The sequence below is a fragment of the Syngnathoides biaculeatus genome, chromosome 17 (assembly GCF_019802595.1).
Source record: "Syngnathoides biaculeatus isolate LvHL_M chromosome 17, ASM1980259v1, whole genome shotgun sequence".
NCBI classification, from domain to species: domain Eukaryota; kingdom Metazoa; phylum Chordata; class Actinopteri; order Syngnathiformes; family Syngnathidae; genus Syngnathoides; species Syngnathoides biaculeatus.
In genome coordinates, this window is record NC_084656.1 from 5,360,275 (window position 1) to 5,377,015 (window position 16,741).

The following is a 16,741-nucleotide window of genomic DNA, read 5'->3' on the forward strand; positions in this document are numbered from 1 at the left end:
CAAAACACAACTCAGTCGACCACATCTGCAACAGGGTTGTTACTGAAAATAATTGTTTTTCCCTCATTTTGTATGGGATGTCATTTGGAAAGCAACTCACGCTGAAAATAACTGCAGCATTTTGTCACATTTAGCTTCAAACTGTAAAAAAATAGTGTGAATTTCAGTGATTTTTTTCTTCCCCCACTTACATTTAGTCATTACAGTTTGCCAACAGTCATAATGTAAATAATAAATGTTGCACCTACGGCTAAATGTTAAATCAAAATGTTAAATGGAAATGTTAAACACTTACATTGGCCCACACACTCGCTGTGTAGGCATTACTGACGATGTTGTACACACTCACGGTGTCACATCGAAACTAAAATGAACACACCACAGCAAACAGAATAGCATAACTAGAAAATAATGCAATAGATAAAAGAAAGACGAGAAATAATTGACATAAAACATTGACTTGAAATGCTATTTACATCCTCCCAATATTTAGCTAATATGCAAATCCAATTGGTTAACACATCTGTCTCACAGCTGTGAGGACCCGGCTTCAAATCCGACCTTGCTTTTTCTTCCTGTTCCTGCTTGGGTTTTCTCTGGGTACTACGGTTTCCTCCTACATCCCCAAAACATGTGTGGCCGTTTGACTGAGTGTGAATGTGAGTGTGAATGGTTGTTTATATGTGTCCTGCCATTGGCGGGTGACCAGTTCAGCGTCTATGCCGTGATTCGCCCAAAGTGAGCCGGATAGCGACCCCATTGAGGATAAGCGGTGTGGAAAATAGATGGATAATTAAGTTGACATAAATGGTTGTCAATGTGCAGAAAAGTGACTCAAAAATTAAAATCAGTGTTTTTGAACATTGTTTGAAGCTAAATGTGACAAATTATTTTCAACGTGAGCCACTTTGCAAATGGCACTCCATCTTTTTGTTTTGTTTTAGTTATTGTCTTGTTTTAATCTTAATTAGTGAACTTTTTCCATGCGCTTGATTGTTTGTATGTGTGATTGTTTTTTTTCTTCCCATGATCGTTAAAGGTTATTTTTGGCCTATACAGCACCTCATACCACTCGCCTGTGTAACCTTTCCAAGGGCCTCGTGCATACACAATGAGTCCAAATGACCAGTTTTTTTTAAGTTTGCAAAATCAAGTGATAAAAATGAAGTTGATCTAGTCACCAAAGTACTGTATCCCATTGTTTTGATGTTATAATACACAGTTTTTTTCATCTATTGTCTACAATTCTCACACATGACAAACATGCATCCTTGGAGCAGGTCATGAATTATACTCATTGCCATGTCAGTCATTATCTCTCAAAGAAATTTATCGTTACAGCACATCATTCTCATCCCTAACGTAGCCGCTAAAGCGGTCATTTCCAAACAAATTTTGATTCATGATTTGTCAGTCAGCAGTATGTCTGCTCCAGTACATACTGTCTTTTACATTCAACACACAAAATGGCCATCACTTACTTACAAGCAAGTATTTGTGTTTGTTATGAGCTTTAGGTCTAGATTTAGCTACGTACAAGAAGTCAGTATTGTAGTTAATTAGTCCAAAAGCTGTTTGTTTCTGAGGCACAAAGCAAAATGTTTGCACAATTCAGACACAAGTGCACTTGCTGCCTCCGTCCATCTTGGCCACTTTTGGGCGGAATTTGGACAAATAATTCACAGACGACATGCTGCTTTGCAGTGGAAACAAACAATTCAAATTCAAATATTGTTGTGTGTTGTGAGGAGTAAATCAAATGGTCAAGCATTTTTTTGTAAGAAAGAACTTGGGTCACAATTTTATTCAGAATTGTTAGTGAGGCGGTACCACATTTGACAAGACATTTGCTTTACTCCACTCCTCCCCCAAGCAAGTTAAAAGAAAATGTGTCTTCAGCTGTCTTGAAAGTCCATCTAACATTATTATCCCCAAGTATAATGTACAGCTGACATTCAATGTTTTTACAAGTTGATATCTGTTTTTCGTAAATAGTCCCAACAATTTACATGTGTCCATATTAACACTTGGTAGGCTGGAGGCTTGAATTGAGACCTTAAAAGTTAAGGATTTTGATAAGGAATAGTGGAAAGTTATAACTGTTATTATGCTTAAATGAATATTTTAACATTGCTAACTGGTATACAAGTGTAAAAATAAGTTCACCTCTTGGTCAAGGTCAGTTACAATACAGATTTTGAACATTCTTTCTTGTCAAACAACTACAAAAATAATTTAACTTCTGCTACTAGTAAATGTTACCTAACATAAGTTTGACAACAAATTTGGTGTCCTCTGTGTGTGTGAGTCTGCTAAAACCATGCTACTTCAGGAGTACTACAGTACTATGTACTATTAGGCCTGAGCCCTGCCATAGAGCAAACATCCATGGGTAATCAAAGCTCGAGCCTAACAAAAAAACTTTATAATTGCCTATACATGCCACAAGGTAGCAGCAAAGCCCTACTTTTGTCTAAATGAAATTCCACAACTCACTTCAACACAGTTCATTGACAAAACGAACTGTTTGTGTTCTGTTGATGGTCAAAACTTACTTTTAGGTTGATAAAAAGTGTCAAAAATGTATCTGACTGAAAGAGAATAAATACTGTAGTAGTAAACTTAATGTGGAGAAGGAGTAAAAAACATAATGCAACAACTACCACTAGTTTTTGCAACCTGCATATCTTACATCTACAGCGTTTACGTTCAGTACCACTATCTCCCTGTTCAATATAGAATAGAGGTACATCGAGTAATTAAGAGCAACAGCTGAAAACACATTTTTCCTCTGTGCCTGTGGTAATGCACATATTTAACTTTCCTTTACTATATTTGTTTGTGTCCTCAGGATCAACCAACATCTTTACCCCCACCAGCCTGCTCGAGCAGCTCAAGGCCATGAATAAACCAGATGAGGAAGTGACAAGTTAAAAAACCCCAGTCATCTAATCTCTCTCCTCCTTAATTTCCTCTTTACCTTTACCATTCCTTTATCGGGTATGCATCTTGCTTGAGAATAAAAAAAAAATATTATTATAAAAAGAGACATCTAAGATGACAAAAAAATATGTTGAAACAAGAATAAAAACTATTCTCGTCTTTTACAATGGATGCAATGAAAGAATCTGATTTAAATATCCAAACAGGTGGCCATTTAAAAATGAACATACCAAAATGTCGAAGTGTAGTGTATGCTATCCAACCCCGTAGACTATGTCAAATCTAGAGCTGTCCTCGTTGATCGCCCTGGGTCACCTGCTTAGTGTCAGTGTCATGAAACTGGGCGGAGGAGGGATGTGCTGTTCGTAGTTGTAAAATATCGCATCTCAATCAACATGCAATATATATAAATATATATAAATATATATTCAACTGAAGAGATGGCCCATTTAAGATGTTTGTATCAAGTAGCATGCTCGGACTTGTCTGGACTGTTAAATGTGTTTGTATCCCGTGTGGATGTTTTTGGGAGCTAGCTTCCCCCCCCATGATTTTGTGTTTGGATACTCTACTGAAAGATCTTGCCGCTTTCAAAACCACAACCGAAGCAACTCAGCCTACTGGTTCAGACTATGCAAGTTCACCGTGCAAATACACGCGTGGTCACGTTGTGTTCGGTTATGTTGCAAAGCTGCTGGCTCCACAGTGCTCACAAAAGAGGAATTTTCGTGAGAATTTTAACTACTGAATACTAAACAAGTCCAGGTTGACAAATCAAACATCAAGCGATACCATTGTACCAGGCACACGCACAGATATTTTGGGGGCAAGTGCTCAAGCAAAAGTAAAAAGTGCACCCGTCGTCAAAACTATTCATACAATGAATCAATTGTAAAACATGCAATGAATGATGTAAAAAAATGGCATACATGAAAAAATGACAGTTCAATTAAGTGATAACGATGGCAACCCACCCACCAGATTTTGTTTCCGTAAAAGCTACACATTTATTTGATAGTTATGCATTAAATGTATGTATTTATTTATGTTAACACAGTCAACACTGTCAATAACACTGTAGAACTACGAACAAAGAAAGTGACAGGAGGCTACAGTGGTTATGATATGGAAACCCACCCCTGTACAAATGGCAACTTGGGAAGTTTTCAGAAGGTACAATTCTCCCAAGGAGTCAAATAAATGCCCAACAAAACCCTTAACAAAAAAATGTGCTTCAGCAAAATGACCACTTTGTTTGTCTAGGGCAAAAGGCCAGATGCTTGAGCACCATCTTGGCAATAAGTGTGCACACGCCTGGACATGACTGGAGTTGCAGGTGAAGTATAAAGTATAATAAAGTTTTTGAGGGGTGTCTGTGGATGTTGTGACAAAGCCACAACACTGGAGGATTTTGAATAGAATCATCCCTCCTCCGACTGTGAAGACTATGAAGTATTCAATTGACACCCTTCTCTTACCCTCCCGTCATTGTCACATTTTCATGTTGAAAATTGCTTGCTTCTTCTATTGTCATGAATATTAGTCAAGAAAGCCTCTTGTATTTCAGTATTGTATCCTTTAATCTTCTTGCTCAGCACTGTTGTTTCACTGCATCATGCACTCGGTAGTATTGTGTATTTGCCATATGTTGCTGTTTAATGTCTCAGTGTTGATTGGTGATATTACGAACTGTGAAGTAATGCTAACTTTCCTTTCTTGATGCCAATAGGACGCCACACTGTATTTGTGATGTTTTAGCTGTAGATGTTAGCTGGGGGGGAAAAAGAAAAATCTATATTTTATTTGCCTGAATTTCTGCTGTTGCAACGTAAATCCTCTTCAGTGGTGAATGGCTTTGCAAAAAGTAAAATAATAAAAAACAATAATCATCATTTTCTCCATCTTTCCTCTTTTCCCGTCCAAACAAGTTCACTATTGCAGTATAACAAGGTTTTTGTGCTGCAAATGGTTTTTTTCCCCAGATTTATTTGCCGTTCTATATGATGAACTGTCAAATTGCTTGACTTATTTCAGAACTATTTATCTGAGAACGATATCACATTGCTCTGTCCTTAAACTGTTTAAGTTATTGGGAATATATGTTTGCAAGTGTTGAAGCACAAACAATACTTCCATGTGGAACTTATATGTACTAAGGCTGTCGAATAAATTGGCTTCCATTACATTGAAGACTCTTTATTTATTAGTTGTTAAATGAATAACTAATGCGGATGTGATGACAAATGAATATTTTTGTGTACTTACTACTATTCAGAGTTAAAAAGGTGGATGGCTGTTTTAAATCAGTGGTAGTGACATACTGTAAATACCATGGTGAGATGTGTAGAGTTGAGGGTACTCTTATTTTTAAAATGCCACATCAGATTTGGGTGGGACATATTTTGGTTGTGACCTGTAGTGTAGGTGTCATATCCTCCAGAAGTGGACTGGTGTTGTGATACCTCATATATACATATTTTTTTAATGAATGTTTTACATCAGTGGTTGTGACAGTGAAAAATGCATAATTCATGAGACTGTTTTTAAACGCCACATCAGATTTGGACAGGACCTCTTTTGTTGGAGATCTGGGGTGGTGTAGTGTCCCCTAGAAGGGTACTGTTCTTGTGACATCAAAGGGGGTTATTTCTAATCCTTTTTTTTTTTTTTTTTAAATCTGTATGCATTCATATCCACTGCTAACCGTTCCTGCTCTGGTCACCTGACCGTGGTCGGGAGACACAGGGGAGACGTCTTCTCTGGGCCCGAGGTTGTCCTCCACGGGGTTAACTCCCTTCTCTCATCACAACGCCGAAGCTCGATGGTGGGAGAAGTAATATCACGGAGCATCGACTCGCTGTTATACTCGCTTTATTGGCTCTTCGCACACAACACTTCCCGATCCCCGTAAACCAATTTTCTTTTTCCCTCTCACACTTGCTTCTGCTCAAAATGCATGTGCAGTCCATCTCACCCACACATGAACACACACGCCCACCTGCCCGAAACCCGCAACACTACCCCCAGTCTGGATGGCACTAAAATAATGCCACTCCATCACAGCAACGTATGAACTGCTATACATAATTGTGAAACCTTAACGTAGACTGAAACAATGGCTTGGCTTATTGTTTAAGGCTTACACAGGTACACAATCAAAAATTAGGAGATAGAAGCTAAAGTCCAATTCAATAGTCACTATGTGGCGACCGGGAAAAATAAAAGAAATACTAGTAGACAATGAGGTGCAGCATCAACAAACAGTTGTTGTTTTCCTTTCGGGGTCACCACACTTTATCATCTCAGATGAATGCATATATATGTTTGGCACAATTTTTTTTTTTTTTTTTTTTTTACACTGGATGTCCTTCCTGACACAACCCTTCTCAGGGAGTGGAGGCCCCAGTGGGATACGAACCCACAACCCCTGGTTAACCAAACCAGTGCTCCAACCACTGAGCTACGGGGCCTCTCATCAACAAACAGTATTGGATCAAAAGCACAATTTCAACAGCATTTTTTTTAAGATAGGAGATCAACGAAAATAGCTCCGTAAACATTTTAGAAACCCAACACAATATAATTTTAACCAGTCACTCGAGTCTCTCCCAGAACAGTTAGGCAGTAGAAGGGACGTCCAACTACGTGACCCACACACCATACCTGTTGGGTGCCCTACGGTGATGTCCACGTCATTACCCTTGCACGGCCAAAGGGCGTGACCCACCCATTGCACCCCCACTATCCTCATTTCCTGCATGAAAAACAGAGGTTGGGCTGAGAAGAACCACAGTGGGGCCTGTCGCCGTTGCGATGGAGGTAGGATCGGCACCGAAACCAGCATCCCTCGTACTGGAGAACAGGTCTTGTAATCACATATCACAGTCTACTGGGTCCTCCTCCAAGGCTGGTGGTGTAATATCTGTAGGCCTCCATTCTTGAGCTTGGCCTAGGGCCCAGCTGTTGTCCAGGGGGTCACGGCAGCAGTAATGCTTCAGCTGATCATGGTGGACAACTTTCATCTTGGCTCTCGGGTTGTTCTGAATCTGGTAGATCAGATCGTCTAATTGACCCAGGATAAAGAATGGCGCTTCGTATGATGGGAGGAATTTCTGGACTTTATTATTGACGCGACGGCTTCCTTTAACTAGGTACCACACAGGATCTCCGATCTTGTACTCCGTGTGGCAGGAAGTTTCGTTATATTGTCTTTTAGCGGGTGTAACTGACTCGCCCAGGGGATCTCTGGCGATGAGGTGCTCCAGCATCTGCTACGCGTACTCTGGACCAGTCGGTTGGTTGTCTGGGTCAGGAGGCAAACCTGCAACAAGGTCTACTGGTTCACTTACTTCTCTCCCAAACATCATGAAGTTCGGAGTGAATCTTGTCACGCTGTGCTTGGTGGCCCTGTATGCCATGACAGCATAGGGGACCGTAAGGTCCCAGTCCCAATGACAACATTCTGCTATGGAAGCCAGGATTTTCTCGAGAGTGGCATTAAAGCATTCAACTTGTCCATCTGACTCAGGTCTGAATGGCGTGGTGTGAGTTTTGTCTATGCCGAACAGGCTGCACATCCCTTGGAATACTTCAGACTCAAAATTACGGCCCTGATCACTATGCAGAGCTTGAGGTATCCCATAGCGACACACCCACTCAGACGCAACAACTTCAGCGACAGTCACAGCTTGCTCATCAGGAATCGGGAACGCCTCCGTCCTCTTTGTAAAATAATCCTGTATCACCAGCAGATTGTGGTTCCTGTGCTCAGTTTCATTCAGCGGTCCCATAATATCCAGGGCAATGCGTTCCATCGGGGCTCCCACTCGGACAGATTCCATTGGAGCTTGTGGTCTTTTATGGGGGCGAGCTCTGGAAGCACAGCTGGTACAAGTTTGGCACCAGAAGCTAACATCTTCCCTCATGTGGTACCAGTAGTATCGAGTTCTTAGTTTGGCCATGGTCCGCTCCACGGCAAAATGTCCACCTACAGGCCCTTTGTTTATCTGACTCATCACCTCCGGTTGTAGCTTGCGTGGCAGCATGATTTATGGGTAGAAACCAGTATCATTGGGGCAGTAGAAGCGACGGACCAGAACCCCATCTCGAAGGTTCAGCCGTTTCCATTGAGACCAGTACGTCTTGATTGAGAGCACAGCACCGATACCTGTATCCCTTGCATCAGTGTCTAGCACCATGTCACCATGGTCCAGTGGATAGCCGAGGACAGGGGCTGAGGTGAGGCGACGCTGAAGCTCATCAAAAGCTGCTTGGTGCTTTGAATGCCACTGGAAGGGAGCCTTCTTCTTTGTGAAGTTATGCAGTGGTTCGGCTATTGAAGCAAAGTCCTTTATGAACCAGTGGTAGTAGGGGGCCAGTCCGATGAAGCGTTGGACGTCCTGGATCGATGCTGGGATCCATGGCCACACCACATTTGGACACTATATTGGCCAGATATGCAACCTGGCGACAAAATAGGCAACATTTGGCTGGTTTTAATTTCAAATTAGCTTGCTGAAGTTTGTCGAATACCTGACCCAACCGCTGAAGCATCTCCGGCCCATCCTTGGCCAGCACGATGATGTCGTCCAAATCGACCAAGCAGGTCTCCCACTCCATGCCATCTAGCACACCATCCATCAGCCACTGGAATGTTGCCGGAGGATTGCAGAGTTCGAACAGCATGATGTTTCACTTGAAGAGGCCTGTACGAGTGGAGAAGGCTGCTGCTCTGCGGGCTCTCGGTGGCATCTCTACCTGCCAGTAACCTGATGCAAGATCTAACGTGCTGAACCATTTGGCAGTGGGGAGTGTATCCAGCGTATCCCGGATATGGGCTAGCGGGTATGCATCAGTTATGGTGCGGTCGTTGAGGCCTCTGTAATCAGAGCAAAGATGGTACATCCCATCCTTCTTACGTATACCATAACTATGGGGGAGCCCCAGCTGCTGTTGCTATGTTGGGCGACACCACACTCCAGGCTGTTGCGGATCTGCTTGTCTGCATCCTGTTGTTTTTCTCCCCATCCTACGTGGCGGTTGCTTAATAGGGGCACCCGGGTGGGTCAGGATGTCACGTTCGGCCCAAGTCTGCAGGCCCTGATGAAAACACGTGCCTGTAACTACAAAGCACACACTTAAGTTGGAGTTGTTCATGGACATGGAGTTCGGTGGCGCTTTGATCATAGAGTTCCTGCAGGTGCAGACGGACCACAGGCGGGCTAGCCAGTGTGTCAGAGGCTGGCAATACACTGGACGGCTGCACAACTTCGGCTGGTTGGAGCAGGCCGGCAATGGCACCTTCTTTAATAATGACAGCCTTGTTGCCAGGGTAGTAAAGGCGATGAGGGACAACTTTGGATGGCCCGGTGTTGACCAAGACTCTGGCAAAGAGGACATTTTGTCCTTTTACTAGACTTTCCATTAATATGCTGGCACACAGCACTCTGTAAACAGCCATCCTTAGGTATGAACTTATGTGGTTTACCCATCCTATAGAGGGTCTTCTGGCCAGTTGTCAAGTTTGCAGTCTTCCCAATGTTGATGTTAACTGAATGACACCTGGGAAAACCTGTGCAGGTGCTTTGAGTTTCATTTTTGTTTAGTGTCCGACACATATTTTATTTAGTCATTTATGGCCTGGAAAATTTAGACTGATTTCTTCGCAGTATTCTAATTTTTTAAATTCGTGATTTTGTGGATTTTATGAGTTGGAAGCCCAAATTATATATATTTGAAGTTGTTTAAATTGGTTGCCCTCAATCTACCATTTACTGAGGTTTAACATTTTGAATACAACTATGAAAATAAACCTTCTCCGTGACATTACAATTTTTGGGAAAAGGAATAATACGGGGGTAAGCAATGCTGTGCGTCTGTGGATGCAGATTCATCTTGCTTTATGAGTCTCTGCTTATTTGCGCGTGTTTCAGACCTTAGGGGTACAAGAAATGAAATCCCAGTAAAGGTAAATGTAGTGAACTGGCAGTGCTCAGTATGAACCCAAAAATAAGTGTTTTTACTCCCTAAAAGTACAACAGAAACCGTGTTAGCTAAGGTTGTCGCTTCAAGACTGCTAAGTAGAAAAAGAGCTCCCAAATTGCTAATTTCACCACAAAAAATTATTAGGCATGATCACAAAGTTAATTTTTATGTTGTGAATACAGATTTCTGCTTTGATATTTTTATGATACCATCATAATGGGTGAATATGGATTTTTTTTATAACTAGAAAATATATACACAATGGTCTGCCAGGAGTGCACCATCCTGTCTGGGGAAAAAAAAGTAAAATCTCAACTTCAAGGTATGTGAAAATGTGAAATTTTACAAACACACTTACAAAGTTATTAAATATCCCATCACAGTTCAACTAATGGATGGATGGTGCTCATTATTATTTTTATTTGATGCCTCCATCACTGTCACCATAAGTCCTAAAAGTCCAAGCAGTGACTTTGTGTCCTCTTCCATCCTGTGCATCAGCTCGCTACTAAACTGGAAGAACCTTTTGTCCGAGCGCTCCAAATACTCCAACAGGCCATCACTTGGTCGCTTGCATTTTGCTGTATGCAAAAACAATTGAAATAAATAAATCAATTCCAATGGTCCCTCGTACCGCTGCGAGCAAGAGTAATCAGAAAAATAAGAAATCCTGGAGGCATAAGGTCCATAAAAATATTCCAATAATCAAAGTTCTAAAATCTTACGCCTTTTGGTTGTTGAACTTTCCCTGGAACTAGAGGACGGTGAAGGTGAGTTACATTGGAGAGGTTGTAGATCGTCACTGCTGTCAACTGGCATGGCATCAGCAGATAAACCTATAAACAACATAACACTGTTGAATACTTTCAAAATACAATGGCCGGAAAGTGGGCCAACATAGTTCAGGTAGTCGGACTTGTGGTGCCAGGACAAAAACAAAAAGAAAAAAAAAATAACTCCCTGCAAAATAATTACACAATTAAGTTTGTCACATTGAGGATGAATAAAACCAACCATTAGCAGTTTTAATTACTAAAAATGCAAAAAAAGTAAATTAATGTACTTTTTTAGAAAACTTTTTGGATCTTTATCAGCCAGTTACTAAACTTGATAAATGATTTTAAATTGATATTTGTCACAACCTGCAAGGAATCCATGGAGGGCCGGCCTTGGCAAAGGTGACATAGGCGGTTGCCAACGGCGCAATCTGATGGGATAGGGGGAGGTGGGCGCGCACTGCCAGTGCCCTCCCATTCGGAAAAAAGAAATATTATCATAAAATAAATTATGATGCCCAATGGTGTCCTTTTGTTTTTGTCTTGAAAATGACAAAATAAACATTTACACATTTGTCACGACCCATCGGTGTGGGGGAGGACCCAAATGCAGGACTCCAGAGACGCAGAGGCAGTTCGGGAAAAGTGTTTATTCATTCCAAGGTCGGGGATCAGGCAGACAGTCAACTGGAGCAGGAACAAGGAAGTGCTGGAACGAGGCATGGATGGCAACGAAAGCCAGATCGTCCGCTGGGTGCTATAAGTGCTGGGGTTCATTATCACCGATGAGGTGCAGGTGTGCGCCTCGGAATCAACGCAGGTGTGTAGGAGACCAGCACAGCCAGGGCTGCGACCGGCAGGACCATGACAACATTTGTCACTTGGCAAGTCACGTCCACAACATTGGGGGGTAGCATCTCAAGTGAGTGAATGAGTGATCAGTTAAAAGTTTATTTTATTTACTTTTTTTTTGCCATGAACAAGAAACGGGAAGAAAGAAAGGATGTTAAAATATCAAACAACCAACATATTTTTTAAATTTCATTTTGTATGAAGAACATGTTTGCGCTAGCTAGCTTGTAATAAAGTTAGCATTAGGTTATCATGCTGATGTCGGGTAACTAGACATCCTCTTTTGTGATGTGATGTGTCCGGCTGAAATAAATTTCAGAGCATTCTTTCAAGCCAATGACTCTTTAAGTAAACCTGACAGAAACAGAAAATGGATGAATAAAACCATTTCATAAGGTACTCTGTGGAAGAAGGACCTCTTGGTCAATTCCTGAGTGTGCCAAACAGGTAAGGGGTGCGCAAAGTGTTGATCGCGATTGACTGGAGCAGTTTTGGTCGATCATGTGACAGCGTGGCATAAGAAAAAAAATATATATTTTTTTTGTGTAGTGACAAGAACATACGTACATAAGTACAAAAACAAATAAAACTGTTCTGATGGGAATGTAAATGCTGTAATCTGAAATGTTTCAATAAGCCATGAAATTTTAATGGATGATACACGTCCAATGTTGCTCAGAGTGGTCAAAAGCTCAGAGACTTGGTATGTTTACCTAGGCATGAAAACTTCTTCTTCTTCTTCTTTTCCTTTCGGCTTGTCCCGTTAGTGGTCGCCACAGCGTGTCATCTTTTGCCATCTTAGCCTATCTCCTGCATCTTCCTCTCTAACCTCAACTGCCCTCATGTCTTCCCTCACCACATCCACAAACCTTCTCTTTGGTCTTCCTCTCGCTCGTTTGCCTGGGAGCTCCATCCTCAGCATCCTTCTACCAATATACTCACTCTCTCGCCTCTGGACATGTCCAAACCATCGAAGTCTGCTCTCTCAAATCTTGTCTCCAAAACATCCAACTTTGGCTGTCCCTCTAATGAGCTCATTTCTAATCCTATCCAACCTGGTCACTCCGAGCGAGAACCTCAACATCTTCATTTCTGCCACCTCCATTTCTGCTTCCTGTTGTTTCTTCAGTGCCACCGTCTCTAATCCGTACATCATGGCTGACCTCACCACTGTTTTGTAAACTTTGCCCTTCGTCCAAGCAGAGACTCTTCTGTCACATAACACACCAGACACCTTTCGCCAGCTGTTCCAACCTGCTTTGACCCGTTTCTTCACTTCCTTACCACATGCACCATTGCTCTGGATTGTTGACCCTAAATATTTGAAGTCGTCCACCCTCGCTATCTCTTCTCCCTGTAGCCTCACTTTTCCCCCTCCACTTTTCTCATTCACGCGCATATATTCTGTTTTACTTCGGCTAATCTTCATTCCTCTCCTTTCCAGTGCATGTCTCCATCTTTCTAATTGTTCCTCTGCATGCTCCCTGCTTTCACTGCATATCACAATATCATCTGCGAACATCATGGTCCAAGGGGATTCCAGTCTAACCTCATCTGTCAGCCTATCCATTACCACTGCAAACAGGAAGGGGCTCAGAGCTGATCCCTGATGCAGTCCCACCTCCACCTTAAATTCCTCTGTCACACCTAAGGCACACCTCACCATTGTTCTGCTGCCATCATACATGTCCTGTACTATTTTAACATACTTCTCTGCCACACCAGACTTAGGCATGCTGTACCACAGTTCCTCTCTTGGTACTCTGTCATAGGCTTTCTCTAGATCCACAAAGACACAATGTAGCTCCTTCTGACCTTCTCTGTACTTTTCCACGAGCATCCTCGAGGCAAATAATGCATCTGTGGTACTCTTTCTAGGCATGAAACCATACTGTTGCTCGCAGATACTTACTTCTGTCCTGAGTCTAGCCTCCACTACTCTTTCCCATAACTTCATTGTGTGACTCATCATCTTTATTCCTCTATAGTTTCCACAGTTCTGAACATCGCCTTTGTTCTTAAAAATGGGGACGAGGACACTTTTCCTCCATTCTTCAGGCATCTTTTTGCCCGCTTGTATTCTGTTGAATAAGTTGGTCAAAAACTCCACAGCCATCTCTCCAAATTGCTTCCATACCTCTACCGGTATGTCATCAGGACCAACTGCCTTTCCATTTTTCATCCTTTGTAGTGTCTTTCTGACTTCCCCCTTAGTAATCATTTCCACTTCCTGGTCCTTCACTCTTGCCTCTTCAACTCTTCCTTCTCTCTCATTTTCTTCATTCAACAACTTCTCAAAGTATTCTTTCCATCTATTTAGCACACTACTGGCACCAGTCAACACATTTCCATCTCTATCCTTAATCACCCTCACCTGCTGCACATCCTTCCCATCTCTATCCCTCTGTCTGGCCAACCTGTAGAGATCCTTTTCTCCTTCTTTCGTGTCCAACCTGGTGTACATGTCTTCATATGCCTCTTGTTTAGCCTTTGCCACCTCTACCTTTGCCCTACGTCGCATCTCGATGTACTCCTTTCGCCTCTCCTCAGTCCTCTCAGTATCCCAGTTCTTTGCTAATCTCTTTCCTTGTATGACTCCCTGTATTTTGGGGTTCCACCACCAAGTCTCCTTCTCCCCTTTCCTACCAGATGACACACCAAGTACTCTCCTGCCTTTCTCTCTTATTACCTTGGCTGTCGTTGTCCAGTCTTCCGGGAGCTTCGGTTGTCCATCGAGAGCCTGTCTCACCTCTTTCCGGAAGGCCGCACAACATTCTTCCTTTCTCAGCTTTCACCACATGGTTCTCTGCTCTACCTTTGTCTTCTTAATCTTCCTACCCACCACCAGAGTCATCCTACATACTACCATCCTATGCTGTCAAGCTACACTCTCCCCTACCACTACTTTACAGTCAGTAACCTCCTTCAGATTACATCGTCTGCACAAAATATAATCTACCTGCAAGGTTCTACCTCCGCTGTTGTAGGTCACTATATGTTCCTCCCTCTTCTGGAAATAAGTGTTCACTACAGCCATCTTCATCCTTTTTGCAAAGTCCACCACCATCTGTCCCTCAAAGTTCCTTTCCTGGATGCCGTACTTACCCATCACTTCTTCATCGCCCTTGTTTCCTTTACCAATATGTCCATTACAATCCGCACCAATCACAACTCTCTCGCTGTCTGGGATGCTCAGAATTACTTCATCTAGTTCCTTCCAGAATTTCTCTTTCAACTCTAGGTTACATCCTACCTGTGAGGCATAGCCGCTAACCACATTATACATAACACCCTCAATTTCAAATTTTAGTCTCATCACTCGATCTGATACTCTTTTCATCTCCAAGACATTCTTAGCCAGCTCTTCCTTTAAAATAACCCCCACTCCATTTCTCTTCCCATCTAGAGATGGCGTGAATCCTTTTGCGGCCTCCAGCAGGGAGGACCGTTGCCTGGCTGCGGACTAGGGCGCTGTGGCGTCCGGTATGAATTCGCCGGGGACCCGCAGTGGCTGGCCGTAGACGAGTTCGGCGGATGAGGACAACAGGTCCTCCTTGGGGGCGCACCTGAGGCCGAGCATGACCCACGGGAGATTATCCAATCAGTTGCCGTCCGTCAAGCTGGCACGCAGGGCTGCTTTCATGGAGCGGTGGAACCGCTCGCAGAGACCGTTTGCCTGGGGTTGATAGGCGGTAGTGCGGTGTAGCTTGACCCCCAAACTCTCAGCGACTGCGTTCCTGAGTTCAGAGGTAACCTGAGGGCCACGGTCGGAGGAAAGGTCGCACGGGGTCCCGAAGCGTGCAACCCACGTGCCGATGAACGCCCGGGCCACGTCTGACAACGTTGTCGAGGAGAGGGGAACGGCTTCGGGCCAGCGGGTCGTCCTGCCCACCATGGTGAGCAAGTAGGTGAAACCGTGCGAGGGAGGAAGTGGACCTACCAAGTCGACGTTGACGTGGTCAAACCTCCTCTCGGGGACAGCGAAGGGCTCCAAGGGGGCTTTTGTGTGGCGATGCACCTTAGCCCACTGACAGGCCACGCACGAGTCGACCCAGGCCTGCAAATCTTTCTTAAGACCGCGCCACACGAACTTCTGGGCCACCAGCCTCACGGACGGTTTCCTTCCGGGGTGGGAGAGGTTGTGGACCGCCTCGAAAACAGCTCGCCGCCAGTTTGCAGGGACCAGCGGCCGAGGCTTGTCAGCCGAGAGGTCGCACAGCAACCTGACGCCCGAGTCACCAACCGCGACTTCCTCCAGGCGCAAACCCGTGTCAGAAGTCTTGAGGGCCTGCACCCCGTGGTTCGAGGCCTGGTCTGCGCTCATGCGGGAGCAGTCGAGACCCAGATGCACAGTGCCGACGATCTCCCTGGAGAGGCAGTCCGCGACCACATTGGATTTGCTGGCAATGTGTTGGATGTCCGTAGTGTACTCCGAGATTAACGACAGTTGGCGTTGCTGGTGGGCGGACCACGGCTCGGCCACCTTGGACATGGCGAAAGTGAGGGGTTTATGGTCCACATATGCCGTGAACTCACGGCCTTCCAATAGGGAGCGGAAGAGGCGGATCGCCAGCCAGAGGCCGAGGAACTCCCTATCGAACGTGCTGTATTTGCTCTCTCTGGGGACCAGCTGACGGCTGAAAAAGGCAAGCGGTTGTCATGCGCCGCCGACCCACTGTTCGAATACGGCTCCAACAGCGTAGTCCGATGCATCGGTAGTGAGAGCGACAGGTGCCCCTTGGGTCGGGTGGGCCAGCATAGCGGCACGACTCAGCGCGGCCTTCGTAGCCTCGAAGGGTTCCATCCTTTCGGCCGTCCATTCAACATCCCGGTTGGGGGCCTTGTCTTTAAGAGCCTCATAGAGTGGACGCATGATGTGGGCTGCCCGGCGGATGAACCATCAGCAGGAACTCCTGGAGGCCCCGAGCCGAGCGAGGTCGGGGAAAAGCGGAGACGGCCTCCACCTTTGCCGGAAGGGGGGCGGCGCCGTTCTTGTCTATGAGGTTAGGAACTGGATAGAGGCCACCCCGAAAACACACTTCGCCGGGTTGATGATCAGGCCATGCTGCTCAAGTCTTGCGAAAAGGTCGCGGAGGTGCATCAGATGTTCATCCTCCGAGGAGCTGGCGACGAGGATGTCATCCAAATAGACAAACACAAATGGCAAGTCCCTGAGCACAGAATCC

General features: G+C 44.3%; 2 protein-coding genes across 17 annotated transcripts in view; one reads left to right on the plus strand and one right to left on the minus strand.

Moving 5' to 3' along the window:
- The window catches only part of LOC133490486 (syntaxin-binding protein 1), a 43,416-nt gene extending 38,304 nt beyond the window's left edge, over positions 1-5,112 (plus strand). For all 4 annotated transcript variants that reach the window (XR_009792234.1, XM_061800612.1, XM_061800615.1 and 1 more), the window contains one exon: positions 2,852-5,112. Coding sequence is in view for 1 of the 4 variants with exons in the window: in XM_061800615.1 (XP_061656599.1) it covers positions 2,852-2,934 (83 nt within the window). In the remaining 3 variants the exon portion in view is untranslated. The remainder of the gene's footprint in view (positions 1-2,851) is intronic.
- Positions 5,113-10,337: 5,225 nt separating this feature from the next.
- The window catches only part of akna (AT-hook transcription factor), a 46,841-nt gene continuing 40,437 nt past the window's right edge, over positions 10,338-16,741 (minus strand). For 9 of the 13 annotated variants that reach the window (XM_061800974.1, XM_061800968.1, XM_061800970.1 and 6 more), the window contains 2 exons: positions 10,653-10,763; positions 10,342-10,508 (listed from right to left, as the gene is read on the minus strand). In XM_061800974.1, the coding sequence (XP_061656958.1) occupies positions 10,425-10,508; positions 10,653-10,763 (195 nt within the window). In that variant the 3' untranslated portion in view covers positions 10,342-10,424. Of the gene's footprint in view, positions 10,509-10,652; positions 10,764-16,741 lie in introns of all 13 variants that reach the window. The other 4 variants (XM_061800983.1, XM_061800984.1, XM_061800975.1 and 1 more) reach the window with 3 other exon arrangements.